The sequence below is a fragment of the Lepidochelys kempii genome, chromosome 3, assembly GCF_965140265.1.
Source record: "Lepidochelys kempii isolate rLepKem1 chromosome 3, rLepKem1.hap2, whole genome shotgun sequence".
Lineage (NCBI taxonomy): Eukaryota > Metazoa > Chordata > Testudines > Cheloniidae > Lepidochelys > Lepidochelys kempii.
This window is the reverse complement of record NC_133258.1, coordinates 139,999,675-140,027,655: the sequence shown is the minus strand read 5'-3', so window position 1 is coordinate 140,027,655 and position 27,981 is coordinate 139,999,675. Positions and strand designations below refer to the sequence as shown.

Here is a 27,981-nt window from a genome sequence, read left to right as displayed (position 1 = left end):
AAGGTTGTTCTACTGTGGTTGAAGTCAAACTCTAAACAACACCTTGGAAATACCACTAAAGTTTTACCAAATATTAGGTTTTGAAGCTTTTCCAATGAAAGTTTCTTCATTATCTGTAACCGTAACTAACAACAACAAGTTAGACAGGCGACTGTAATAAGATGTACATTTGTGGGAAAAGGTTACCTATACGAAGACACTCCCACTCTTTTCCTTTCCCCAGTAACACCTATAAAATCACTTGAAAACTCGAAGTAATTAGAAAATTATCCGGACTGTCAAATGGCACAAAATCAAGCTAAAGGATTAGTCTCTTGGATAATCAGGTAATCAGCTCTCCACATGGGGTAATCAGTAGTTCCAAGCAATCAAACAATTTACATGTATTAGCAAGTCTGTGAAGTATGCATCCAGTGGATAAAATGGAGCCATATTGATTTCCAGGTTTTTATAGAACTTGTTTAAAAGGTAACCTTTCAGATTCAGTTCGTCCCCAGAAGGTGGGGACAGTAGAAAGGTGTTTCCAAATGAAGACATATGGCCTATGGTGTTTGCCACAAAAATGAAAGTACTTGAGGGACTAAACTGAATAAAGATATTGTGTGGACAAAGGCTGGGATTTTCAAAGGAGCCTCAGGGAGTTAGACACTCAAGTCCTGTTGCAAGTTAGCTTGAAAAATAATATGATAACTAAGCCTTGTCATTTGTAGATCTATAAGAATTAGAGTTTGGACAGAATTTTCAAAGGAGCATACAAGGAGTTAGGCACCCAAATCTTCTTAGGCTTTTTTGAAAATCTCATTCATATTCTACACCCTTTGTGAAGGAGTGTTCTGCCCTGTTAAGAGGAACTCTCTTTGGTTGAGGAACTCTCAACCAAAACAGCCTGGGTATATTTAAGGAGGCTGTCTGCTCAGCCGTAAGGCTTGGCCTGTTTGAACAGAAACAGGAAGCTGAACAGTAGAGAGGGGACTAAAAGCCATCCAGGTTGCAAGGGGTGATGAACTCTCTCCAGTTCCAGAAGAGTAGCCTGACCAGGCTCAGAGGCCTCGTTTTTGGACTTAATTAAGTTTGGGATCTCTGAACCAGGGTACTGAGTTTAGGGCCCTTGAACTATTTTTCCAAGTACTCCTTCTATGCTGGTTTATTGAAGGAGACGTATTTATTTTTATTTGTTTGTTTTGGCTCCTCATTGCATCAATCTGTGAATGTGAACTTACTGACACCCAAAGACAAGGCACAACTGTAGTACCGCACTTGGTCGCAACAGGGCATTTTGAGACTGGTATGATATGATGCAATACACAGCCTATGCGTTAACTCATACTAGTGCAAGGAATTTATATAGATTGCAATACATCATATAGTATCTGTAGTTCAGGTAGGGGAGCAGTGAAGGGAGATCCTGTGGCCAAGTTTCAGAAAGAATGGCTATGGGGACAGTAGAAGGGTTAGAGAGTAGCATTTAATTGTTACATTAAAGAGAGGGTTAAGAAGTTATATATTGCAGAAAAAATGCCTCTTGATATTTGATTTGAAAAGTGTGTAGGGAGGTTATGTGGGAGCAATCTGTAAAAGAAACTTCCTACTACTCTGGAGAGATAAGGATAGTAAATAGAAAGAAGCCTACTATCAAAGGAACATGGAGAATACAGTAGAAGTTCTGTTTGGTAATTGTAGGTGCAGTAGTTCATTTGAGGACCTTGGAACTAGGGTAAAAGACTTCGTACTGGATTCTGGCATACACAAGTAACCACTGAAGAATTCTAAGAACATGGGTGAGGAAAATAAGGTGTTACCTTTTGGACACACTTAGGTTTAGTGTCTTGGATTTCCATTAACATCTAAAGGGTAGAAATTGCAGTATTGTGCATGAGAAGAAAGAAGATGACATATTGATATCTTGGCGATGTGACATGATGGTGGACAAGCCATGAAGGAAGTCCTGGTATTGTAAAAACTGTTTTGTGCCTCTCATCAAATGTCAGGGCAGTAATTTATGCTGCTTCTGTAAGGAGGTAGTAGGGCTATCAGAATCATTGTATTCAATGCAAGGGTCTCCTTGGTCTCCCTTGCCAGAGCTGGAACGGAGATAGACAGGAGAAGCCCTGCTGGTTCTCTAGTGGAGAAGCTGCCAGCACCTCCTCACTGTATTCACGAAAGGATCTAGCTTTCAGACAAAATAAAAGCCTGAACAAATTCTGGCCAACCTGCAAGCAAAGCAGACTTCCTTACAGTCTACACAGCATTTCTCCACTTCCCCTTAGTTGTGAAGGGAAGGCAGCCAGAACCACCAGAAGACATTATGGACAGTGGTAAGTGGCCTCATGGTCCACTTTCTTTATCATTTACTAATGTTCCTCTCCTCCATGCCTTCATGCCTCACACGTTCTCCATGCTCTTCCAAATACAGATTTTCTCTTGCAGCAAACTTTTCAGGGGTTTATTGCAGATTTTTTTTGGTCAGAGACTTGTTCCCTTTGGGATGTGCCTCAACCCTCAGTGACTGCTGCCTTCTGTCTGCAGCTTCAAAAGTGCTAGAGCTCTGGCACTTCCATTCCTGGGTTATCTTGTGACTGGGCCTTCTAGACCCTTACTCTCAAGAGACTCCTCTGGAACATCTAGCAAGAGGTGGTTGTTTTGAGCCAAAGGGACTCCCATCTCTCCCTGGCTGAAGAGACTGAGTATGGCAGAGAGGCTGTTTCTCACCTGCTTCAAAGTGGTGCAGTATAGCTGGATCCTTGCCCAAAGAAGTTTGGCCTTTACTCTATTATTTTCCTTGTGAAGGAGTGCTTGGGGGAACAGGTCTGGGCTTGATTTAAAATACCTAGATAGATATTTAAGGAAGTCAAAAATTCATTATGGAGACGCTCAAGTTAACTTTAGCAGCCATCAACAAAGGGGATTTCCTATACTCCACAGACCTGAGAGAAGCCTATGTTCATATGAAATACCTATTCAGTCAGCTCCCAGGCAAGTCTTACTTTACATAGGGGCACCAGTATTTTCAGTACTGCTTCTTACCATTTAGTTTGGTAACTGGATCCAGTGTGTATAGACATACTTGTAGCTGCTCTGAGACAGGAGTGTGTGCCTGTTTTTAAATGATGTCATCAGAGTCCTGTGCAGAGGAAAGGCAGAAAAGGACATTTGGAGGACAGTACAATTTGTGGATTACTGTGGATTCATCAATTTCAGTTGTTTCCTCTGTGTGCTATTTTGAGTTCCACTAGGAAGAGGAAGTTTTTATTTCATCCAGACACTGGGCGCTTCCTAGGTGCAGCACCACTGATTTCCCCCTGCCCCCCTTGAGTTCATCAGGTATAACTCTGGGATCTGAATGTCATTTTATTGGCCCTAATTTTGTTCCGATTTAAACACGTCAGAAAAATTTCACTATTTCTTGTCTGTCAAAGTAGTTCTCAGCTAACATATCCTCAGAGATGTATTAAATCTCAAATTTTCACCTTCCTCTGTGACAAGATTGTCATCAGGACTAAAACCAGTCTTTGCATCCAAAGTAAATTCAGTATTTCATTTTGCACAGGAAATGATCATGCCCTCCTTTTGCCCCAAAACCTCAGGTTTGAAAGGGAGACTTCAGTATATTCTCAGTGACACACAGGCTTTATTGATTTCATATTGAGCATTCCAAGCCCTTTAGAAAAAATCAAAGGTTCTTTTTTGTCTTGTGCCATTCAGTATCAAAAGAAAAGAAGATGTTTAAGTTCTTCATATTAGGATGGATTCATCTGGCCATATCAGAATCTTAAAGAGTAAGGTCCTTAGCTCCATCATTTAATCTCAACGCCCATTTCCTTAGAGCTATGGTGACTTGTAGACCAAGTGTTCTTATGATCTGTAAGAGGAAATGTATGAAATTGCAACATAGCCCTTGTCGGCCACCTTCACCAAACTCTCTAAAAATTGGACATCCTATCTTCCACAGCTGCTGCCTTCAGATGAAGGGTGCTCTAGACCAGGGATCTCAAACTCGAATCACCACGAGGGCCACATGAGGATTAATACATTGGCCCATGGGCCGCATCACTGACAACCCCCCGCCCCCACTCCGCCTCTTCCATAAGGCCCCGCCCCATCCCACCTCTTCCCACCCCTTCCCTGCACCTATTCCAACCCCTTCTCCAAATACCCGCCCCTGCTCCGCCTCTTCTCCACCTCCTCCCCTGAGCGTGCAGCTCCCCGCTCCCTCCTGGAAAGCGCTAAGCTCCACCAAACAGCTCTTTGGCGGCTGGAAGCGCCTGGAGGGAGGGGGAGTGAAGGTGAGGGGTGCTTGGCGGCCCGCAGGAAATAACTCCGGGGGTGGGGGGCGCAGGGAGCTTGGCGGGCCACAGGAAATAACCCCGTGGGCTGCGTGTTTGAGGCCCCTGCTCTAGACAGTGGTTCCTTGGTGAGGAGAAATTCATAGCTAACAAATAGTTTGGTACTGGTTGTTTCTGCATTCCAATTTCTCAAGTTCAGCCTTCTTAATACTTGCATTAAAATAATCTAAACATAGGAATGACCATACTAGATCAGACCAGTGGTCCAACTAGCCCAGTATCCTGTCTTCTTACAGTGGCCAATGCCAGATGCTTCAGAGTGAATGAACAGAACAGGGCAATCATCAAGTGATCCATCCCCTGTTCTCCAGTCCCAGCATCTGGCAGTCATAGGTCTGGGGACACTCAGACCATCTTGGCTAATAGCCACTGGTGGACCTATTCGCCATGAACTTATCTAATGCTTTTTTGAACCGACTTATACTTTTGGCCTTCACAAAATCCTCTGGCAACCAGTTCCACTGGTTGACTGTGGGTTGTGTGAAGAAGTACTTCCTCATGTTTGATTTAAACCTGCTGTCTATTAATTTCATTAGGTGACCCCTAGTTCTTGTGTTATGTGAAGGGGTAAATAACACTTCCTTTTTCACTTTCTCCACAACATTCATTATTTTATAGATCTCTATCCTATCTCTTCTTAGTTGTCTTTTCTAAGTTGAAGAGTCCTAGTGTTTTAAATCTCTCCTCATATGGAAGCTATTCCATGCCCATAATCATTTTTGTTTTCCTTTTCTATACCTTTTCTTACCGTGGACCTTGATCTGATGGAGAATAGGACAATTTGTTTCTGACTGGACAGTCTCTATGTAAAAGAATAAATGAACACAAATCAGATGTCAAGAATTATAACATTCATAAACCAGTCGGAGAACACTTCAATCTCTCTGGTCACGCGATTACAGACATGAAAGTTGCGATATTACAACAAAAAAACTTCAAATCCAGACTCCAGCGAGAGACTGTTGAATTGGAATTCATTTGCAAATTGGATACAATTAACTTAGGCTTGAATAGAGACTGGGAGTGGCTAAGTCATTATGCAAGGTAACCTATTTCGCCTTGTTTTGTCTCTCCCCCCCCCCAAGACGTTCTTGTTAAACCCTGGATTTGTGCTGGAAATGGCCCACCTTGATTATCATACACATTGTAAGGAGAGTGATCACTTTAGATAAGCTATTACCAGCAGGAGAGTGGGGTGGTGGGAGGTATTTTTTCATGCTTTGTGTGTATAAAAAGATCTTCTACACTTTCCACAGTATGCATCCGATGAAGTGAGCTGTAGCTCACGAAAGCTTATGCTCAAATAAATTGGTTAGTCTCTAAGGTGCCACAAGTACTCCTTTTCTTTTTTCAGAAATTTTCCATTCTTCAAGTGGCAAGGCCCACAGATCTAACGCATATAGGGCCTAGGTTCTGTTGACTAATTACATTAGTTTGGAGTCCTATATGTGCTGAAGTGGGTTTTTAGATACGTATATTATAGCTCCTATAATGTGTAATAATTAGTTGCGGTCAGTGGTATTTTTCTGGCTGTGGAAAACATCTCAAACTGGTGGGCTGTTCAGATTGGAGTGGCTTCCCTTTCCTGCCAAAGATGGACAGATCTGCTTCTCCCTCCCTTGTGCCATACCGACTGAAGAACTGTTATCATGGATTTGTGGACTGTGATACTTGAAGAGAGGACATTTTTGGTAAACAAGATACATTTTTCTTTTTTGGAGGGGAATCATTTGGATAATCTTAACATCGATTATTGTTGATTGACAGGTTTCAGAGTAGCAGCCGTGTTAGTCTGTATCTGCAAAAAGAAAAGGAGGACTTGTGGCACCTTAGAGACTAACAAATTTATTTGAGCATAAACTTTCGTGAGCTACAGCTCACTTCATCGGATGCATTCAGTGGAGTGTCTTTAAGAATAGAGGAAGATACATTTTTGCCTAATAAAGAATCTAGTAATACATTTTAAGAAAAGAATGAATGTAAAATTCAGGGACATTTTTTAGTGTCTGAGAAACTTGAATCCTCTGCCATTGGTCTGTGGTTAAATAAATTAGAACTATTTCATAAAACAGATTTTATTTGCCTTACAGCCATCTACCAGAAACAGAAATATACTTGGAGAAAAAATGCATTATGTGGCTGCATAACATAAAAAGAAGTTTTGAGAGTTTGAGTGAGGATTAGGTAAACAGACTGCCCTCAGAGTAGCATCTGACATTAACCATAAACATAAAAATTACATGAAAGAGTTAAAATCATAACGCAAGTTGCTGTCACACAGTAAATTGGCAAAGGAATATAATTTTTCTGTTCACTACTTTATTAGGGGAGGAGTTTGAATTAACCCCCCCCCCCCAAAAGTTGAAAAAAGTGAATGAAAACAGCATCTAGATTTACAGCACCTGGTAAGCTTTAATAATTGGTCTAATGGCCTCTGATTGGAAAGTTCCTGAAATGCTTCAGGTTTGCAACCTCATGCAATGTATCATATTCATTCTTAATAAAAGTGGAGTAAGTTACTTCTCATAGATTCCTGCTTTGCAGATGGACAGCGAGAGAATTGTTAATACCATTTTGGTCAAGTTCGCATTGACTGCAACATGTCATGTGATGGCTATTCATTGTTCTTGTGATGTGAGATGATAGTTTCAGTCCAGTTCTTATTGTCCATATGATAAAACATTAGGATTGGCTGTAACTTGCATCTTTTTTTTAGTTGTCTAAGCAGAAAAGACAAAGTTTGAGGGCAGTCTCTTCAGGTGGAGACTCATACTCATTGGTGCAGTGGTGTTGGCAAGTTTGCAGTGCCATTATTTAAGCTGTACCTGTTCTGTGTTTAAAAAGATGATTTCAATCTCCAGGGCAACTTTCACAAACTCTCAGTTCTGTTCAGTACTATGTTAATGTGCATTAGGGAACTTTTAGTTCATACCAGGAGGATCTACACAGGCCAGTTAGTCCACAACCCGTTGGTGTGCTTTAAAAATCACGCTCCTTTAGTGTGCATTTGTCAAGGCTGATTCCTCACTCTGACACTTAGAGTGCAGAAGGTGGGGGCGCACCAGGATTCTAAAAATTAATACTGGCCACTCTAGGCTCGTATTAAACTCCCAAGGTTACAGTATCTCTCTGACCTTGAATGGGTAAATGCTGCCACCACACAAATGCAAAAAAACCCCTTTGAACCTAGGAAGGTGCACTTGGGAATTCCACCCTGTGGGGTACCCTCAAGCCCTTTCACCCCCCTTCTGGGGAAGAGCTGAGAAAGAAAAGAGTGGGAGTGTCCGGAGAGAGGGGACAGAGCGGACAAAAGGAAAGTTTTTTCCCAATTTAAAAAAGTTCTGGCCCTCTAGTTGGCTCTTTTGGTCAGGTGTTCACTCCTTTCCTTTTACCTATGGTTTTTTTTAACCCTTTACAGGTAAAGCAAGTTGAGAACAGCTGCTAACAGGGATTTTGTAGCTAACTGGCTAGCCGTGTGTCCATAAAAGGGAGCTACCCCCCACCCCTGCTTCATTTATCACAGCATTGTTGCACTGTGTAGACAAGCCCGTTGTTTCCAAGACCTGTTGGCACTCTTTCTGTGCTTTTATTCCTAATATCTTCCAAAATTTTCAAAAACACAACAGTAAAATATTTTATCTGTAACCCTGCACAGTGAATGCTTTCTATCTACAGTATGGTGACTGAAGGGAAATGCTGAGGGAGCAGAATCTGCATATTTTAGTGCAAGGCCCTCATTTCTGACAAGGCGAGGTATATTTACATTGATAAGGCTTTGATTCATCAGACCTTTTTGGGCAGGAGTCTAAACAGTAATACCCTAAGTTTTGTTCATCATATTTTTTCTGTCACAGGACAAAGTATTTAAGTGGTGTTACTTTTCTCAGGATGATTTAGAGGAAACATGGTGGTCTGCTTAAAATGGCTTGAAGTTAGCTTAAACCTCTCCCCTCTGTCCCACAGCTACAGTATTTAGTTTAAAAATTTAAAGACAGTGGGGAGACACATCTAAATCCTCCTGTCACAGTGTTCAGGGTGCAATCCAGACCAGTGAGCGGTTGTCACCTCTTACCCTATAACTTTACCTGAGTTCCCCACAAAGCTTTGTTACTGTAACTTCCTGCCTGGAATGTTCAGTCAGCAACAAGCATGCAGGCCACACCGAGTGTCCGTGTACACTGGCAGCCCTGGTCTAGCAATTCCGACTCCACCAACCTGTCATCAGCCCTAGTTATTACAACCAGCAAGCCTGAGTTACAACCCCAGCACACTCCCAGTCCTGAATTTTCCCAAAACTATGTTCTCTTGAATGTCTATTCTTCTCTTGGACAGTTAAGAGAAATAATAACGTTCATTTGTTCCTCCAAAGACGCAAAAGCACATCACAGTTTATAACCTTAACTGGGGTACACCCTTCCATTTAAACACAGTACTGAGTTGGTTTATATTAACTGTAAAACAAGTTTATTAGCACAAGAAGATAGGCTTTTAAGTGAATTCAAGTATGAGAGAACGTTAGAAAGGGTTATAAGCAAATAAAAGTGAAAGCATGCATCTAAAAGTCTAAAACTTGACCAAAGCCTGTACCTTACTAGATGAAGATGGTTTCTCACCAGTCATTGTGTTTCCCACACATGGCTGACTTTCCCTTAGTCAGGACCTTCCATGGAAGTACAAGATGCTGGCTTTCTTTGTCTTTCTAGGTGAAAGATCTTTGCCTAAGCAGGTTTCTCACCTGTATTCGATTTCCAGTGACTTCTGCCCGCTCTTGGTTAAAGGACCCATTTTTCTCAGCTTTGAAGAGTTCTGGCCTCTTTTGTCTGTCTAATGATGGATGTCAAAGATGTCTTCTGTCTTTTCTTATATTTTCCAAAGCTCAGTTACTTTAGTTCAAGAGACAGGATGACCTCATGCTGTCTTTTCCCTTCCTGTTGGCTTCCCATCCTCCTGTATGTAAATGGGGCTTTCATTGTTTTGATTCCACCTTGTTTAATTTACATAAGAGACAGATAAATAGCTTCCTTCTCTCCTGTCTGGGAGCGAACCTGTTTTTCCCTGTTTGGCCACAGACTTTAAAGCCTAATATCATTAAGTATCCGTATTTCCTCATATCGTGTTAATCTGTACATTTCACCATGATATTAATCACCAGTGTGTCATTAGCTTTCAGAAAAGACCTCACTCTATATACTTTTATAATACAGTAATATTGTATACAATCAGTTGTTTCAGTTGCGTATCACTTGAGGTTCAGCCCCCTTCCCCTTTATAGACCAGTAAATCTTTGCAATGTATTCTTTGAAAAGTAAACTCAGATAAAACTCCTTAAAAATAAACTCCTCTCTCCTGCTGGGTGTAGAGGACATGCTGACTCCTCCCCCACTTTTTTGCTTGATAACTTTGTTTACCTGATATGTAAAATTGGACCTTCATTGTCTCTGCCTGGTGATTAGGCTGGTCAGAGAAGCAAATAATCATCCCTTTATCTAGGGCAGACCTGTTTACCATCTCCTCCTGACATATTTGGATTAAACACACTTTGATAATAATTCCAGCATACATCCATAACTCTTAATACACATGTTCATACTGCACAAAAGAATATTGATGTTAAATTAGTTATTCGTTTTCAAATGATACCTCACAAGTTACATTGTGTACAAAGATTATTAGAACTGTGTGAAGGCTGTGAATACAAGGGTGCTTAAAGTCACACCCTCCTTTTAAGACTTCAGCAAAGGAGCTTTGGAGTTACAAGAAAAAAAAGGGGGTGGGCTGGCTACGTGCCCAGAAAAATTGCCCAGTTAGAAAGAAGTCCATATTAAATTTGTCAAATGTATGAAGAGGAATCCAGTAAACCTCCTAAATAAATATGGGGGATAGGAGTGGGGAAATCCTGTATCTGTAAATAAATATTATGAGATCTCATTTCAATAAACTATAAAGGAGAACTCAACCAAAACCTTGATAACTATAAATAGAGAAAAGAAAGTGTGACAGGGTTGGCTTAGCCCAAGAGATCACATCTGCCACTTAATTTTCTACTTCTTGGATACCTGCTGAATTCATGTACAGATCTGTACGTTTCAAACAACATCCCTTCACTTATGGTCTACTTTATTACACACACACAAGAAGTATAGAAGTAGTGCTTCCCTTGTGCAGCAGGGAGTTTACAATGAGCACTCTAGTTGCGACGATGGGTTGGCTTTGTCTGGGCCAGTGGGGGAAAGAAAGCCATGGTGGTCCTGTAATGATTGCCTGCCCCCCATGCCCACCATCATGGGACACCAGCTTCCTTGTGATCTTGAAGATAGGGTACTTGGGGGAAGAAGGTCTTCCCAGCTGATAGACTGGACTGAAGGTTGCAGTAGAAGCCTATTGGACCCTGTGCACTGAATGAGAGGGCTTATAAGCCCTTTCCTGTGCCCAGGGCACTATTTTGCACCCAGGAACAACAGCTCCCTCCTTCCACTCCTTAGAATTAGAGCAGGACCAGGATTTTGGACCTTGCTGAAGGCATCATACCAGTTGACTTTTGAGGCTTGGAAGGAATTTTTCCCTTATTGCCAGATTGGCCTGGACCAGCTGGTTGATGTTTTTGTTTTGTTTTGCTTTCCCCTTAGCTGCTTGGGGAGGGTAGGAAGGTTAGGTTAAATTATAAACACTTTGGGACACTACACTTTGTTGTAGGGATGCTGTGTGCTGCATTGATCTCAGGATCAGGTAAAAAGCTGAGAAAGAGAGAGGATAGGAAGAATATGAGGGTCAGAAAGGAATACAAGAAGGAAGGGAAGACACAGTAATCAGGCTTGGGTCTTCATTCGTGCAACGGTGATGGCCTGACATTTCAATATGTTGAACTTCAGGGCTCATGAACAAGGGACAGTCTTTAGAATGAAGCAGAGGCCTGTCTGCCTTTCCCTCAGAAGTCTGTTCCCCATTTGGTCCCTCCCCCAAATATTCCTTTTTAAGGAGCCCAAAAGTGGGAGATGAATTATTATTCTATTCACTAATTAGGCCTAATTTTTGACACACCAGTTTTGTTTGCCATGTTGTCATAGCTGTGTTGGTCCCAGGATATCAGAGAGAGAAAGTGAGTGAGGTAATATCTTTTATTGGGCCAGCTTCTGTTTGTGGAAGATACAAGCTTTCTGATTCCATTCTCCTCTTGTTTATCAGGCATGATTTTAACACAGTCCTTTGGCTGTATTCGTAGACCTTGTTTATGGACTAATTTAGTCTCTGTCTGTATTTTGTACTTTTTCCTTTCAGCATTTGTTATTTTAGATGACTGTAACACTTTATAAGACTCTCACCTGCTTTTCCACAGTTGAGCTCACAACCGGACCTGCTAGGCCTCAGTTATTACAACAGGTTCAGTTCCCTGATTAACTGGAAGTCGGATTATCGGAAGGCATCCCTTCAACAATGTGGTGATGGGTTGGGGCTCGTATTGTCTTGTATGAAGGGAAGCCAGTAGCATCGCAGCCTTGGTGTTGCAACCTGGTTAAAGATTTGGATGGGGTTCGGGTTAAGGGCAGCCTTTTCTTGGTTGATATGGATTGTGTAAGTATGACCACACTGCATTGGATGAGTTTTCGGAATGTGTTAAATTAATAACGTTGGGGCCTTGTTAAACCACCTTCCTGGTGCGTTATTTTTATTTTTGGTGTCTGGGACAAAAAGCCCATGCCTTATGCTGTTTCGTCCTCTTGCAGCAGTGTCTCACAGCGTCTTCTGGGCTCTGTAATCTGTCAGTCCTCTGTTTGGCTCAATACTCCTATCAAGCTTGGCTTGTTTAGCCTAACCAAAAGAAGGCTGAGGGGAGATATGATTGCTCTGTATAAATAGGTCAGAGGGATAAATACCAGAAAGGGAGAGGAGTTATTTAAGTTAAGCACCATTTGTTCGTGTGCTCACATTGGATATAAAGCGGCCATCAACATGTTTACGCTTGAAATTAGACTGACAGTTAGAAGTTTTAGAGGAACGGCCTTCCAAGCGGAGCAGTGGGTGGCAAAAAAACTAACTGGCTTCAAGATTGAGCTGGATAAGTTTATGGAGGGGAAGCATGCTGGTAATATGTGAGGAGAAAAAGCTGCCACTCACCTCCAACCAAGGAACCCAGATGTTTAGCTGAGCACTAACTGCTTCTTGCCAGGGAAGGACAAGGTGGCCTGAGCAGAAGTGATCCAGGAACACATGTGCAATCATGGCAGCATAAGGCAATGCTGCTCCCAGAATAGTGAGGAGAGAGGATATTGCTGCCGAGCACTGCAGTTCATAGTGGGAGGGAAGAAAGGTGAGGAGGATTTGGGCTAGGTGGTAGGGATTCACCAGACCTCATCCACAGCTTTTAGTGGCGACAGCATAGGGCAAAGTTGGAAAATTGCTGGCCTTCATCCCATAAAATTCTTTATGGGCAACGCTTGCACCAGATGGATCAATCCCATTCATTGATTCGGACCTCCCTTACTAATGAGGAGGGTGAACACCACCACCCTTGCCCCCACAAAGGCACTCTGGTTGTAAGGGCCAGTGTGTCTTAAACCAAACAGGCCTGTGTTTTGTTTAGAGGCCAGTTTAGAAGACCATGGATTTATAGGACTTTTTCCTTCTGTTAGTCCCCATGCTCTGAGACATAGGCCTACACAGAAAGTTATACCAGTTTAACTAAAGGTGTTTTTTTTTTAAGAACTGATTTAAACTGCTGGAAAACTCTTTGTGGATATACTTACTTTTATGTAAACCTGGTATATGTTGGTTTAGCTTGCATTGGTAAATTTACAGGTGCAAGCTAAACAGTTTTAAAACAATGGAACTATATTCATACAGCGTTTTGCATTGATTTAACTAAAATCAGTTTAATAATGATTTTTGTTAAACCAGTGCAACTTCAATGTGTAGGCAAGGTCCTAAATTCTCATTTTATATTAGAGAAGACTCTGATTTTTAGTAAAACCACTGCTTTCCATACAAAACAAGGCACTCTGGTAGTCCTGTATGATGGGGTACACACACCATGATATCAAAAAGTTTTACTTTACCACTATGCTGACAGGAAGAAAGAGGGGAGAGAAGTGCCTGCCTAGCAAAGAGAGAATGGGAAGATGCTTTATTCACAGAATATCTGTGGCTTATCATTATTAACAGATACACTGTTGTGTAAACAAAAATGAAAGCTTATTGTCATGTCACTTTGTGTAAACTACTGCATCCCTTGGCCACCATAAGTGCTTTGTGCTCTTTCAGGGACCCACTGATAAAAATTACTTTTTGCACATGCAATGAATATGTGAGTAATCACACAGCATGTTCATAACTAGATATCCTTGAAAACTGGCTCTCTGCCTTCATCCTCTGTTTTATCTAAAGAGTAATTGGGGAGAAATGTATCCCTTCACAGAAACCTTTGAGTTTTGGCCAAAAGTGAGAGCAAGTGGAATTTGCCTTTGATACCTTGAAAGATTGTGCTTGCAAGGCACTCTTCAGTGGAGCTGTCTTTTTCTTGTCTTTAAAAGAGATGGTTAAGGTGAAGATATGTTCTAATAATGAGAGTTTCAGATACCTTTTAATGACAGTTTTCCCTCTAATTAATGCAGAAGGATTAGGGTTTAATTCTGAAAGTGCCTACTACCTTCTAAATAGAGAAGTGGTGTTGCTTTTCTTAAATTTTAAACTTAGAGTTGGTCAGAGGGTAGTTTTCATCATTTATATGATTTTAAGATATTGAAAAGAAGAGAAACTAAAGGTTCCAGCAGTGAACTTTTTGTCTTCTTTTGAATTCACAAGAAAAGGAATGAGGTGAATTTTTTTATTTATTATTTTTTTTTAAGCAACAGAATTAATTTAGGTCTAAGGGAACTGATTAGACATGCTGTTATATGCTAGCAATTCCATAGGTAAGGTTGCAACAAAATTTGAAGACCAATTTTCAAATCTCTCTAAAATGCACTTGAATAATTAGATCAGCTGTAAAACTGGTATACCTGTTCAGAGACTGGGATAACGTTTGTGGTACAAATTTGGAATCGTTTTGTCAATACATTCCTAAAATACAAGCCCACTCAAAATTACCTTTCTTAACAAAATTTTTGAGGGGAAAAATGATGGGCAAGGGAGACATTAGACTGATATTTTTGGAATATTTCCATTGTGATCTAGTGGCAGCAAGAACAAGTTCTGTAACTTAAAATTAAAAAGTTTTTAGTTTGCCTTTGGCTTTGTAAAGTGAGCCACTGTCTAGTTGTGAGTCAGCATAGCTCCTACCTTTAGGAAATACCTGATATGTTGCTTGATCTTCTGTTGTGCCTGTGCAGCTGAAACAAGAAAAAGCAAAATATATCCAGTATTATGATTACTTTCCATATTAGTTTTGCTACAAAGGCCACACTGAGGATCCTATTGGTGCGTATAAATAGGAGTCCTAAACTGGACTGGTGATAGAGAGATGCTGTGATGTTCCCGTTCCCTATTGCTTACCCTCAGAGGAACATTTAAGGTCTGTAGGTATCTTGTATGGGAAATTCTCTACTGTGCAGTTTTTGGTTTTCATCAGTTTGTCATTTCGTGTTTCTTGTAAAAACATTTTTTCCCAGGGATATACATTGAGACCTTAATTGAGCATTCTTTAGTTTGGGGTTTTTAGGTCCCATTTTCCAGAAAGATATTGCAGTGTTTCCCAACTCTCATGACTTTTTTTTTTTTTTTTTGCATGTCTCATGATATTTGGTGCTTTTTCCCAAAGCCTGAGCCCTGGAGTCATGTGAATACCTGAGAATGCCAGCATTAATTTAAAAAAATTCAAGCCTTCTTTGTTGCTGAAAAATCTCAAAAACATGAGATATATAAAACAAAGAAAGCATATAAAAAACATAAGATGTTTTAATCTTCTCATTTTCTTTAGCGCAAATGGGGGTTTGACTCATGATTTTTTAATACTGGGGTGGCAACATAGTGACAGAAAAAAGCCATTACTGGTATTTGTAGTATACAGCAGCAACCTTTAGTCCAGTTTAATAAAGTTTTTTGTAAGTGAATATGCATTCACTGAGGGATGTATTTGGGTGAGGCCTACAGCCGAATATAGTGCTCAGTCTGTAAGGCTTTTATATCTAGAACCCACTGATACCAGCACCTTACACTGAGAGAGCATCTAACTAGTGAGGTGCTAAAACCTCCAGCCATGTCACTGGTTGACAAGGCTGATAACACGGCCCTCAAAGATCTGCTTCAGCACCAAAGCCAACTAAATGGTGTAAGCCTCGAACTTCCAAGTCAGCACCACCTTTGGCACTGACAACCAGGAAAGGCTCTAGCACTGGATCTTCAAAACCCTTACCTCAGTTGCCATTTTCCACACCTTTGCAGGCTCAAGACTCCTTCTTGGTACCAAAAATAATTAGCAACAGCTTCTCAAGGCTCACAGTGCCCCACGTTCACTATACTCAAAGGGATGTGGCACCATGTATTTCTCACTCCTCATTGGCATGGGGCAGTCCAGCACTGGATCATTGAAGAGAAGAGTCACGCATCAACTTGAATAAGACAATCGGGCAAGAAAAGACTTAACTTCCCAGGAAGGCACCTTGACCCTCCGAAGCACCTGGGCAACACAAGAGAGCTCGTTGTCCAGTGCTCATCCCATTTATGTCTTTGGCATTGCCAAGACAAGAGGATCCTCCACTACATTGGACCTTGGAGTCTCTGCTTTTGGCACCAAACCTTGCCTTTTGATTTGCAGGATCCATTTGCAACCCTTTTTGAAGAAAGGGTGGGGGGAACCTTTTTGGTCCACCCCAACTTTACCATCTCATCCCACTGACATCTCTTTGTCCCTGTAACCAAATAGATACTCCACACAACTTTGTACAGTGCATGTTGTGGCCTGCACTACAGGACACATTAAGGGTCATGGTTGAGATACTTGGATCTATCATGGTTGGCCCCAGTGTACTTGACACTCCTGGGTCCATTGACTTCACTTTCAGCATCACAGTCTTATCCTCTGGCACCACTGCCATAATGTCCAATCCCACTGGCACCATACTTGGCCCTGTTGGCATCCTACCTGGCCCCCCAATACCAATGCTTGCTCCTTTGACCTTGGCTCTGCCTACACTGCCACCTGTGCAATCAGTGTTTCCACCTAAAGCACTGGTACTGCCGATACTCCCATCCTCATTGGCTGTGCCACCTGCTTTGCCACCATATTGACCATCTCTAAAAATACGAAGACTCACAATCCCAGATACACTTGGGATGTGTTTACACAGACATAGATGATGGTGTCGACGACATCCCAGTGGATGACATCAGAGTCTATGGAATGTCACCAGATGAGAACATTGTGACTTCAATTGTTTCCTCACCACATCAACAATTCCAGGAACTGTTGAACAGGATGGTTTTCCCACTCTGTCAGGGTGCTACTGAGACTCCAGTTGAAAATTGGGATCCTTTATTTGACATCCTTCAGTTGAAACCAAAGGGTAGTATTTCGTGGCCTATCCATAGAGGCTGCTTGATCCAGCTAGAGAGAGATCTGGGTCCTTATCGCCAGCAGTCTCTTACAGGGGCAACAGGATGTACCTAATCCCTACTCAGGACTTTTTTTTTTTTTAACTTCATCTAACATCTTAGTGCTCAATCTCTAGTGTATACAGTAGCTGTGGAAAAAATCAAAGAGCATGACCACCTCTCAAGTAAGAGGAGAAAGAAACAGGGATGCAGACTGGAATGAGAAATACCTGTTGTTCTGCATATACAGTTCTTCCCTTTGTCCTTTTGATTGTTCTGGAATGCAGCCACTCCACCGGGATTGAATCCATACTCATTGCATCACAGTTATGCTGGGCTGATCATGTGTTGAGGATGGATGGTACCAGAATGCCAAAGCAGTTGCTGTATGGCAAACTGAAAGTGGGTAACTGTGCATGAGGCGGTGAGAAGAAACAATTCAAGGACTCCCTGAAGCATGAGTTGAAGCAGTGCAATATTGACTTTGACACCTGGGAGTCATCAACAAAGATAGATCATACTAGTGAGCAGCAGACACTCGTGGGGTTACTCAGTTTGAGATTAATTCCCATGTGGATCTTGAGGCACAGAGGCTAAGTCATAAACAGTAGCAGATTCTGCGGGCACAGACTGTAATCCCTTCCTCGATATCAAGCTACATGTGCCTTCCATGAGGAAAGGACTGCCATTTGCAGATTGGTGGTTTTTGTCCACAGTTGTTCTCACGAGATATAATATCTTTATCAGCATAATTTCTGTTGTATGCAGAACAACAACAACAAAAATAATTAATTGCACCAAGGGTATTCAACAAAATGCTGGATTTAACAGCAGCACATCTACAAAGACCCAAAGGGTGAAACTTTGGACAACTGTCTCCTTAATGCCAGTTCACTTAATTCAGTAAGTCTAATGTGCTACTTGTTTCACAAGCTAGAGCTGGAAATCAGCTAGGAGAAATCATGTCAAATCCCATGTTTAAAAGATAACATTTATAAGTGAGACACTGGATTTGACTGTAGGCTCAGCATTCCTGCCAAAGGAGCAATTTTTCCACATGCTGCAGTTCTGTACACCCGACACAATCAACCATGCCAAAGGACGGAGTTTTTCATGGGGCTTGTTTGTGACACTCCATACAAGACTCCCAATAAGACCTTTACAACACTGGCTGGCACACGTATACACCCCAAACACGGGCAGTCTACAGAGGTATGTGACCATCCCACCAGAGGTGCTACATAAATTCTCCTGGTTGAAGTACAGAGAATGGACTAGTAGGAGTACAGTTCAGCCCTTGGCTCAGGCATTGGTGGTCTCAGCAGATGCATCCATGGTTCGCTATGGAGCTCACTTTCAGGAGTCACAAATGCAGGGTTTGTTGAATTTGCAAGAATCCATACCTCATTTGGCATCCACGAACTTTGGGTCATACACTGACGCTAAGATCATTCCTGCCCTTTGTCTTAGGGAAAATAGTTCAGATCCTAACCAATAACATTACTGACATGCATTATCTGAACAACAAGGGGATGCTTATTCCCCCACATTTTGCCAGAAAGTGACGAAACTCTGGTACTGGGGTATTCACCATTATGTACATCCTGTAGCCCTACACTTGCCAAGAGTACAGAGTATTCAAGCAGACTGTCTGAGGATGCTGAAGCAAGGCCAACACAAATGGTCTTTGAATGAGGTGGTGGCTCAGCACTTGTTCAGCAGGTGAGGACTCCTGAAATAGGTCTGTTTGTCACTAGGGAGAACACTAAATGCAACCTACTGTGATCCAGTGGGCAGGGACAAGGCCTCACCAATACCGTCCTATTGCACTGGTCCAGTGACTTTCCATATGCACTTCCACCCATGCTCTTAATACTCAGAAGATCCAAAGGGACAGGATAAAAGTTCTGTTGATAGCACCGGTGTGGCCAGGACAACACTGGTACACCAACTTGTTACAGCTCCCTTGGGAGCCCTCATACCACGTACTCCAATCTATAGACTTCTCTCCCAAGCAGCAGAGAAAATTCTTGTCTTAATTTTCCATCCTGGCACCTGGTCTAGATGATAGGCTTCTAATGGGTCCTCACCTAGTTGCAGTGCAAGAGTAATTGAGATCCTATCCTATCTAGAAAACCTGCAACACAATAGTGTTATGGACATCTTTTGCTCAACAGGTGATAAAGGCTTATGGCTGGAGTCTGCCCCCCTATGGGTATGTCTATGCTGCAATAAAAAAAAAATCCCTGGCACCTAGTCTCAGGGCCCAGATCAGCTGACTTGGGTTTGTGGGGCTTGGACTGCAGGACTAAAATAAAAGTGGAAACTCTCAGGCTGGAGCCCAGGCTCTGAGACTCATTCCCCTTGTGGGGTCAGAGAGCCTGGGCTCTAGCCTGAGCCCAAACATCTACAGAACAATTTTATAGCCCTGTAAGCCCGAGTCAGCTGACAAAGGCCAGCTTTAGCCATGCTGAAGGTCTTTTATAGCCACGTAGAAATACTCTGTAGCTCCTGTCTTGAACTATATACTGTACCTAATGGAGGCTGGCCACTATTGCATCCTAGAATATACACCAAACTGCTATTTCAGCCTGTCATCAGGGGTTTTTCCACACCACATCAACTAGATTTCTCAAGGGACAAATGCATGCCTTTCCAGCTGATAAAGAACCTACACCAGCGAGGGATTTAAATGTTGTCCATGGAAAGCTAATGCCTAATTGGCTATGCCTCCTGGTTGGTTGGAAGAGTCAGCAGACTGACTCTTTAAGCCCAGCTGCAGCAGTTCAGCAGCTGCTCAAAGCATTCAATCATAGCTGTTTTAGCCTGTGCCTGCTTCTTCCCAGCCCTGCCCGTGCCTTGTGTAACTCCTTGTGTAAAACCTCAAGATCCACATGGGAATTAATCTCAAACTGAGTAACCCCATCACTGTGTAACTCCAGGTAACCTGGTTCTGACCCTGGGTTCTGACCCCTGATTCCAGCTCTGATGCTTGGCTCTGGAATCTAGCCTCTGACTTTGGTTCTGACCCTAGGTACTGATGCCTGCTGTAACCACGAGACCCCACTGCCCACATCCTGGTCACTGCTCTAATCACTAGGCCTGACACCTGCCCCAACAACTAGACCTGACTGTCCACGTTCTAGTCATTGACAGTCACCTCCTGCATTTGCTTGTGTTATGCTAAAGCAGATGTCCCTTCTATAGGAATTAGGGTCCATTCTACATGAGCCACAGCTTCCTCAGTGGCATATCTATGATAGATACTCACAATAGAGAGATGCAGAAAGGCACATAAAAGTTCAGTTCATACCCATGTTAAATATTATGCCTCTTGTACCCATCCATACCCTTAAGCCTCTAAACTTTGCCTCTTTTTCAGATGCCATGTTCAAGCAGGGGGTGCTTGCTGTCCTCTACAAGTGGTACAGCTTGCTACCTTCTCTCAGGTGGGAATGCACAGAGGTCCTGGAAGAAGAAAGGAAGGAACTTACTGGTAGTTGTTGTTCTTCAGGAGTCTCCTCTGTGCGTTCACATTTTCCACTCATCTTCTCTTTTTCAGACTTCTTGTCACACTTTGGGACTCAGCAATTCAGGAGAATGAACTGAGATTGGTAGGGAGTCCGCTCCCTTTATATATACTCAGACCTCAGCCATCAACATTACTTGGGGGCATTGTGCACCCCAACAGACACAGTTTTGGTAGAGATTCCTTGCCTCAACACCAGGGAGCACCATATTCCATACTCGGGGATGCACAGAACCATTTCTCAAAGAACAGCCGTTATCAGTACGTTTCTTTTATGGGTTTTCCCTTCCAGATTATATGCATTTGTACCTGACTGTGAGTACACTAAGGTTCTTCTTTGAACGATGGCCCCTATTATATCTATGGGCACACTGTGCACAGGTAAACTATGGTAGTTCCTACTCAGGTCTAATGTGTATAGCTAACACTTTTATGTTAGGTAAGCTAAAGTACCAATTAATTTACCAGTATTGTAGGGCAGTGGAGATGGACAATGAGAGAGGACATTTCTACTAGCATAAACTGTTTCTCCATTGTAGATATGAACATGGTATTAACATCAGCTACACATTATACATACACACACATTTAATACTTCTTTTTTGGGCGTTTGAGGGGATGGGGAGGAGAGGAATTGTATTTCCTTCCAGCTGTACCTTATGGCACTAAAGTGCTGTAGAAAGGATTTGCTCTCAGTGTTCCATAGTTAGTGTTCTACGGTCTGATTCTCTTTTGGGGGTTTTTTCATATTAGCATGTGAATGCTAGGTATGCAATTGGTATGGTATCATTTAGCTTCGGAGAGTTGGGTTCCAATCTTGACATGGGTCACCAATTAAAATGGGTTGCTTGGTCTCATCCTTAAAGCTAATGGACATTTGTCTATCTCACATAACCTTCACCAGCTTGGCATACTGTAGTTTTCAATTTCTGCTGAAGAGGGGCCTATGGCTGAAATGGTTTGAGGATGGCATGTCAGGGTTGAGATGCATCAGAAGAGCTGTGGAGACTGTATTATATCTGGCTCAGATTATTGCTATGAATACCTCAGTTTCATGAGCACTAAATTAACCAAGAAAATTGTCAGATTTATTTGTGTGTTTAATATAATCTTCTGTGCTCTCTCTCTTTTAAAACCCCCCCTACCACTAGCATGTGAAGCACCAGTGTTTGCACCCTCCCTTATTACATGAGAGAATGCAATGATAAATCATCAGTGGGTGCCAGCACAGTACCTCCTGGGGGATCAGAAGTAATAGAATTTGGAGCATGACCAACTACATCAAGGCACTTTTTATTCTGTAGTGTGGAATATAATTAATTAACCTGTTTGTGTCTGCTATGCAATGACAGAGGTTACTTCTCTTGATCAATGGGTTGTAATGCCTACTCTCTGTACAATAATATTAATCATTACTTCATGTAGTTTCTTTCATATCATTCTGTAATCTTAGGAAATTACCTTTTGTGTTCAAGTTTCCCCACTCCGTAGCAGAAGTTGTTTCTTGCATCTGCAGCTGGGAGCCTTCTGATCAAGTTAGCAAGAGTTCTATGGTGTGTGTGTGTGTGTGTGTGTATTGCTTAATATGTGGTCAGTACTCTTGTCTAGCCACATCAACGAATTGTGTTGCTGTTGGAACCTTGCGTACATGAAATAATCATGATGACTGTTTAGTGTTCTTTTTAGCTTTTATGGTGAATGAATGTAATTGAGAAGAAAACTGGTGATTAAATGGTTAAAGTTACAGAATTCAGACTAAACTTTTTAATAAAATCTGAACAGATGATCTGCCTTTTTTTTTTTTTTTTTTTTGAACTGGCAGGTTTCAGGCCCTCTAATTGGCTTCCCAGTTTTACAGAGTAATTACAGCTTCAAGCAAACTTTGTCATCTGTGGTTCAGAATGGTGTAAAGTAAACAGAACATTTTGAAATACAGCTTGTAGTTAGAGTTGCTCAGGAGAGTTTAACTAACCTATCTAATTTAGATAGCAGCATCATTTTATTTGAAAATGGTAGTTTACCTAATAATTTGGAATGTTTCAAACATTTTGTAGCCATACTGAATAAAATTAACCTTTGGCATTTTACATCATCTTTTCATTTTAAGGAGGTAAGTTCAATAATTCAGAAAGGTCCTTTGTATTTTTTAAATTCTTTTTATTTTTTCCTCATCTTAGATAAAGGATCAGAAATGGCCCGAAAGGAGACATTTTTTTCTAAAACTGTATTGCCAATTTCTGTTGATGATTTAGTATTGTATTCCTTTGAACATTAGTCTCCACCCAGATGTTGTATGTTCCCTAGTATTAAAAGGTCAGAAAACTCTCATGGTTGATATTGAATCCTAACTTCACTGAAGGATTTAGGATTAAAATTCGTAATTCTAAATTATAGATGGCTTGCATACAAGAACAAAAAGTTGAGTCTATTTACTGGTTTATTCATCTTTTTGAAAGATAATTTAGACTTCCAACTGTTTGAATTGAAATTCAGCCTTTTAATTACATTTGTTTATGTATAGTAGAAAATTTGAGGACATTATGGCGGCTTGTTCTCTTCTCTTGGTAGTGACTCAACTATTGCTTCAGCATCCTGAGCCAGCTCTTGGTAGCCAGCTTCACTTATTCCCCTGTGCTTTGTACTTCACTTTCCAAACTCTTTTTTTCTTTGTAAATGTAATGCAGTTTTTCAGTAACTAGTAGAAAAGAATTGTAATATTCTATATTATAGTACTTGCTCATTCATCTTTACACACATTTTTCATTAGCTGTCAGTGAAAGGAGAGATCAACAAATGAGCCCTTATTCATTTTCAAATCATAGTAAGAATTTTGCTTACCCAAATAAATGTGCATACAATAGCTTATGAGGTGTATGGGTGTGCCAGATGCCAGTAAAAACTTCAGTGCTTTCACCTGCTTGAGAAATATGGGTAAAACATCAGTTTTTGAAGTGTGGTGTTACTCTGCTTTTCTAAAACTGTTTTTCTTTTTGCATTGGAGACAAAAGATCACATTCATCTTGCCATGTGCAGATGGAAAAGGGTGCCTTTAGCTACAAGCACTACCTTGGCATCCTTGAGCAGTCCAAAATCTGACACCACCCTCAAGTTGCACACCTGTTTTACAAATGGAGATCACTCTATCTGTATGAGAGACACCAATACAAATTCCATCAACTCTTCTGGCAGTTTTCTCCAGCCCACAAACATTATCTCAGTTTTGCCTGCAACTAACTAGCTTTCATCCATGCCCCAAGTTCATCTGGGCATTGGGTAATTCATTCCATGGCTTTTTATAAATACTGGATGTGTATAAACTATGTATAATTTAACTCAACAATTTTATTTGCTGTTACCATATTATAATAGCAATACTTATAAGAAAAAAATGTCTCTTATATCTTTCTAGAATGCCAGCTAATGAAAACAGAGCGACCAAAGCCAAATACATTTATTATTAGATGTCTTCAGTGGACAACTGTCATAGAGAGGACATTTCATGTAGACACTCCAGAAGAACGGTGAGGAATGTTATGTCTTCCAAATTCTTGGGCAGAAGTTTCAGCACATCTACCAGTATGGCACAAGTCTTGATTTTGATTACTACATAATCTGATTATTTGTGTGCAACTATTTTAAGAATTTATATATTAGCCTGTGGAAAATGTTCCTAGTTCATATCAAATATAAGATAAGAACTTTATATAACTGAAGGGAAAGAATGTGTTCAGCTTATCCAAATTTGTGTCATGACATCTCTCTGAAGTGTTTCACCTTCAGCAACATAAACCAAATATGAAACTCGTTTTTTTTCTCTCAGTAGCTCTGAATTTCTTTTCATTCCAGTATATCTTTTGTTTTGTCAGAAAATGCAATATCCTATGACTACATCTTTAGTTATAATTACAATTCCTTGTTAGAGCGGATACTCTAGTATACACATTTAAGTATAAGAATAAGAATTAACTCTTCATTCGCAAGACAAGTGTGTAGGAGACATGAGATGAAGTGCCATGTAAGTATCATTACTTAGCTGTATTGTGATCCTTGTTATCTCTTAGTGCCCACTTCCAGTTGAGATTAATACCATGGTTTGGCATTATGTTAGAAATTGCATAGCTACTAGCTTTCCTTTCGGTGTTGTTAATATTATATTAGTATAGATATATACACACATTTAAATGTAGTTAGATTGTTCTAAAAGCACAGCATTGCCTTATACTGTGCAATTCTTGTTTCTTAATGATATTCCTTTAAAAAGCTCACCAAGAAACATAGACTGTATAGGGATTGCAGAATACTGTCTACACTAAACTCTGAGCTATACTTTGACTCATTAAGATATTTAACTTGCTATTAAAGTATTTACAGAATCAAACACATTTAATTATTGTGATATAATCTACCATGCACACACATCCTGTGCTGCTGGATCTAGAGCATATACCACTTGTCGGACTATGTAGTGTATGGGAGTAAACTGAAGCAAATTACTTCAGTAATTCCTTCATTATGTAACATAATAACTTTGCAGGTAAAATAGTACTACTGTGGGTGCATTCATTAGAAAACATTTGGTTGCAGAAGGGGTCAAGCCGTGTTAGTTTTTATTAATAGGAATTTTGGTTTATTCTTGATAGGGAAGAATGGACAGAAGCTATCCAAGCTGTAGCAGACAGGCTTCAGAGGCAAGAAGAGGAGAGAATGAACTGTAGTCCAACATCACAGATAGACAATATAGGAGAGGAGGAGATGGATGCTTCCACAACCCATCATAAAAGAAAGGTAACAGGATACAGAGATGACTGATAAGATTCCATGATATGTAAATAGCTTGTGTATAATTGTGCATTTGTATAGAAGTAATATGCAAAGACAATTATTTATAGAAAGTTTCAGTTGACCATAAAGCATGGAAGTATACATTTCTTTTATTTAAGCTGAACTCCTCTAATTTCGTTATTTTAATATAACTCACTTTTTGAGCCCACAGTTCACTCCTTCAGGCATCAAATCTTAACAGATATATACACTAATTACTTTTTCAGAGTCTGGTTTAACAAATTGTCAACTAATTCATTATACATTTTCACATTTTAGTTTTTTGACTCTTCTAGAAATTTGGAAACAGGAGTTGCCCTAAAGGAAAACTATTTGCCTTTCTCATACAAATAGTCCTATTTAAATATATTTATTATTTGCATGAGAAAAGTAAGCAGGATTTGGCTTTTAATGACTTTAGTCTTCCGCAGAAAGCAAAATATCTGTGCTCTAGTTTTTAATAAAGCAAAACCAGGTTCTGCTATGTGCAGCTGTAACAATCTCTTCATCATGCATCATCAGGAAGGTTTGAATCCTGAGCTTTTAGCATTGCAGCACAGACTTCTAGCAATTATGATCCAGGACAAACTATGGTACATCTGTTAACAGGAAGAGTCCTATGTGAACCAGCCACTAGAGGTGGAGATATAACACAATGAAAGAGTGGGTTACCTGTGCATGATTTAGCACTATTTTACAAACAGCATGCCCAAAGATATGGCAGGGCCTTTCTGGTAGGTAATGTGGCTAATTTGAAGGGATTTGGGTCTGCCTAGCTAGAGATCTGAGTACTATTCCCAATTTATGTAATTTATCAGTGAAGTATAAGACACTGCATATCAATAAGGGTTGTCAGCGGTACAGAATTATTAACACAACTTATAAGAAGTGCCTTTGGAACTCATGGTCTCCCTTTGTCACTGTTCAGTGTGTCTTTCCATAGGCCAAAAGGGGTGGGAGGGAGTAGGAGGAGAAAGATGAATTTTTTTTTCTGTGTCCTATCGAGGACTTGAGCTCTCTGTGAAATCTGAAGTGAGATGCCTGAAATGAGTGCATGTACAGTGCTACAGAATGTTGAGGGATTTTGGCAGCAAGTCTAAAGCAAGCTGTAAAAAGCTAACCTCAGATGGGAAATGGAGATTTTTGATACGTAATAACTCAGCTGTACTTGAATAGAGTTTTTTTGAGGCCAGTAAAGGGTACATCCGTGATGCTATGGCCATTTCCCTGCAAAAATTCAAAGAAGGTTTCAAGAATTGTTTTAAAATGGAAAATGTTAAGTAACCTTAATACAGGGTGTGTTGTCACTTTCCCTGTATGTCCACAGAGTCAGCAGCCAGCAGTCCTGAATACTATAATAATGTTAATCATTCAGAATATTTTTTCTTGCTTCTTTTATTAAAGTCTCTTTTCTGTAAGAGAAAAGATAATAATCGCTGGTTAGAAATCAGTCTAGACATATGATTTTGTGAAGCTCTTATAGTTGTTGGTATACTCAGAACCACAATTTATAACCATATAATCCATCTACCTTGTCATTTCTTTTCTATATGGATTTGTTTAACATCAGGGGTTTGTTGTACAATATGTCGTACACACAGTAGCTTTGTCACATGATTCTATATCTAAGCCCAATGAATTTTGCTTGTGCCTGCTCCATATGGTACACTTATGAGTAGAAGAACATAATCAGATTAAGAAACAAATACACAGAAATGGGACTACTCTGCTCTAGAAATGTAGTAAATTGAGTCTGTAAATAAAATGATCTTTAGAGTACATGATTTAATTTTGATAGACGAGGCTCCATCATCTTCAGTCTGGGTATTTCTGTAAATCAAAGGTGGTGCTTTTCATAAATAACTTTAAAAATCTTAATGGATATTGTAGCTATAAAATGCTAATGCCATCACTAGAATCCTGAAATACATTATGCCAGATTAGTATATGAAGATTGTTTTTATTCCTCTCTGCACTTGTTCCTTATGGGCAGGATCTTGCTCTCATTGAAATCAATGGCAAAACTCCTGTTGATTTAAATAGGAACGGAATCAGTCCCTTTATGCACAGAGTATGTTCTTATGAGTTTTTCACAACTTGTTGTAAAGCCTGTTCTCTTTCTCATCCTTCAAATAAAACACCAGTAGTGGAGTCAATCAGCTCTATACAAGCATTAACTATGTGAACTTTTCTTAGTTATTTTGGCTTCCAACAACAGAAGCATGGAACCTGCAACTCTGCTCTCTCCATCTTTCTCTTACCTCATAAATTTGTTCTTCAGGATTCAGAATGAGTAAGAAGTAAGAAAAAGAACAAACAGTACCAGAACACTGGAGAAATAGGAGGTGAGGGGGAGGGACAGAGAAGAGAACCTCATCTAATAGATGGAAGCCCCTCAAGAGTCTAATTCCCTATAACCCTCATGTGAATGGCTGTTTGCCCCTTTACCTCATCAAAGTTTTTAGTAGTCCCAGCTCTTTCATTCCTCTGGTTGAGTGGTGCTTCTTCAGTCTCCCAACATCCACCCATTGTATTCCTTGGCAGGCCTCACTGTGTTACTCTGCACTGTTTGCCATCTCTGAGCCCTTTGGTAAACACAGGAAGAGAACAGGAAGAGACTTTTGTCTTCACCACTAGGTCTATGACCATGGCCCGCTGTTAAGCCACTACTCAAAATCCTCCAAGGCTATTGCCTTCCTTTGTAATACCTGCTTTGATGTGGCATGTGTGAAAACTAGATCCATGATAGCACTGATTTTAGTTTCA

General features: G+C 40.6%; 1 protein-coding gene across 10 annotated transcripts in view; it reads left to right on the top strand.

The window, feature by feature from the left end:
* Positions 1-27,981, top strand: part of AKT3 (AKT serine/threonine kinase 3) — a 258,802-nt gene that overhangs the window by 127,228 nt on the left and 103,593 nt on the right. For 5 of the 10 annotated variants that reach the window (XM_073338268.1, XM_073338267.1, XM_073338266.1 and 2 more), the window contains 3 exons: positions 20,428-20,655; positions 23,804-23,915; positions 25,035-25,179. In XM_073338268.1, coding sequence (XP_073194369.1) covers positions 20,619-20,655; positions 23,804-23,915; positions 25,035-25,179 — 294 coding nt within the window. In that variant the 5' untranslated portion in view covers positions 20,428-20,618. The remainder of the gene's footprint in view (positions 1-20,427; positions 20,656-23,803; positions 23,916-25,034; positions 25,180-27,981) is intronic. The other 5 variants (XM_073338264.1, XM_073338261.1, XM_073338271.1 and 2 more) reach the window with 1 other exon arrangement.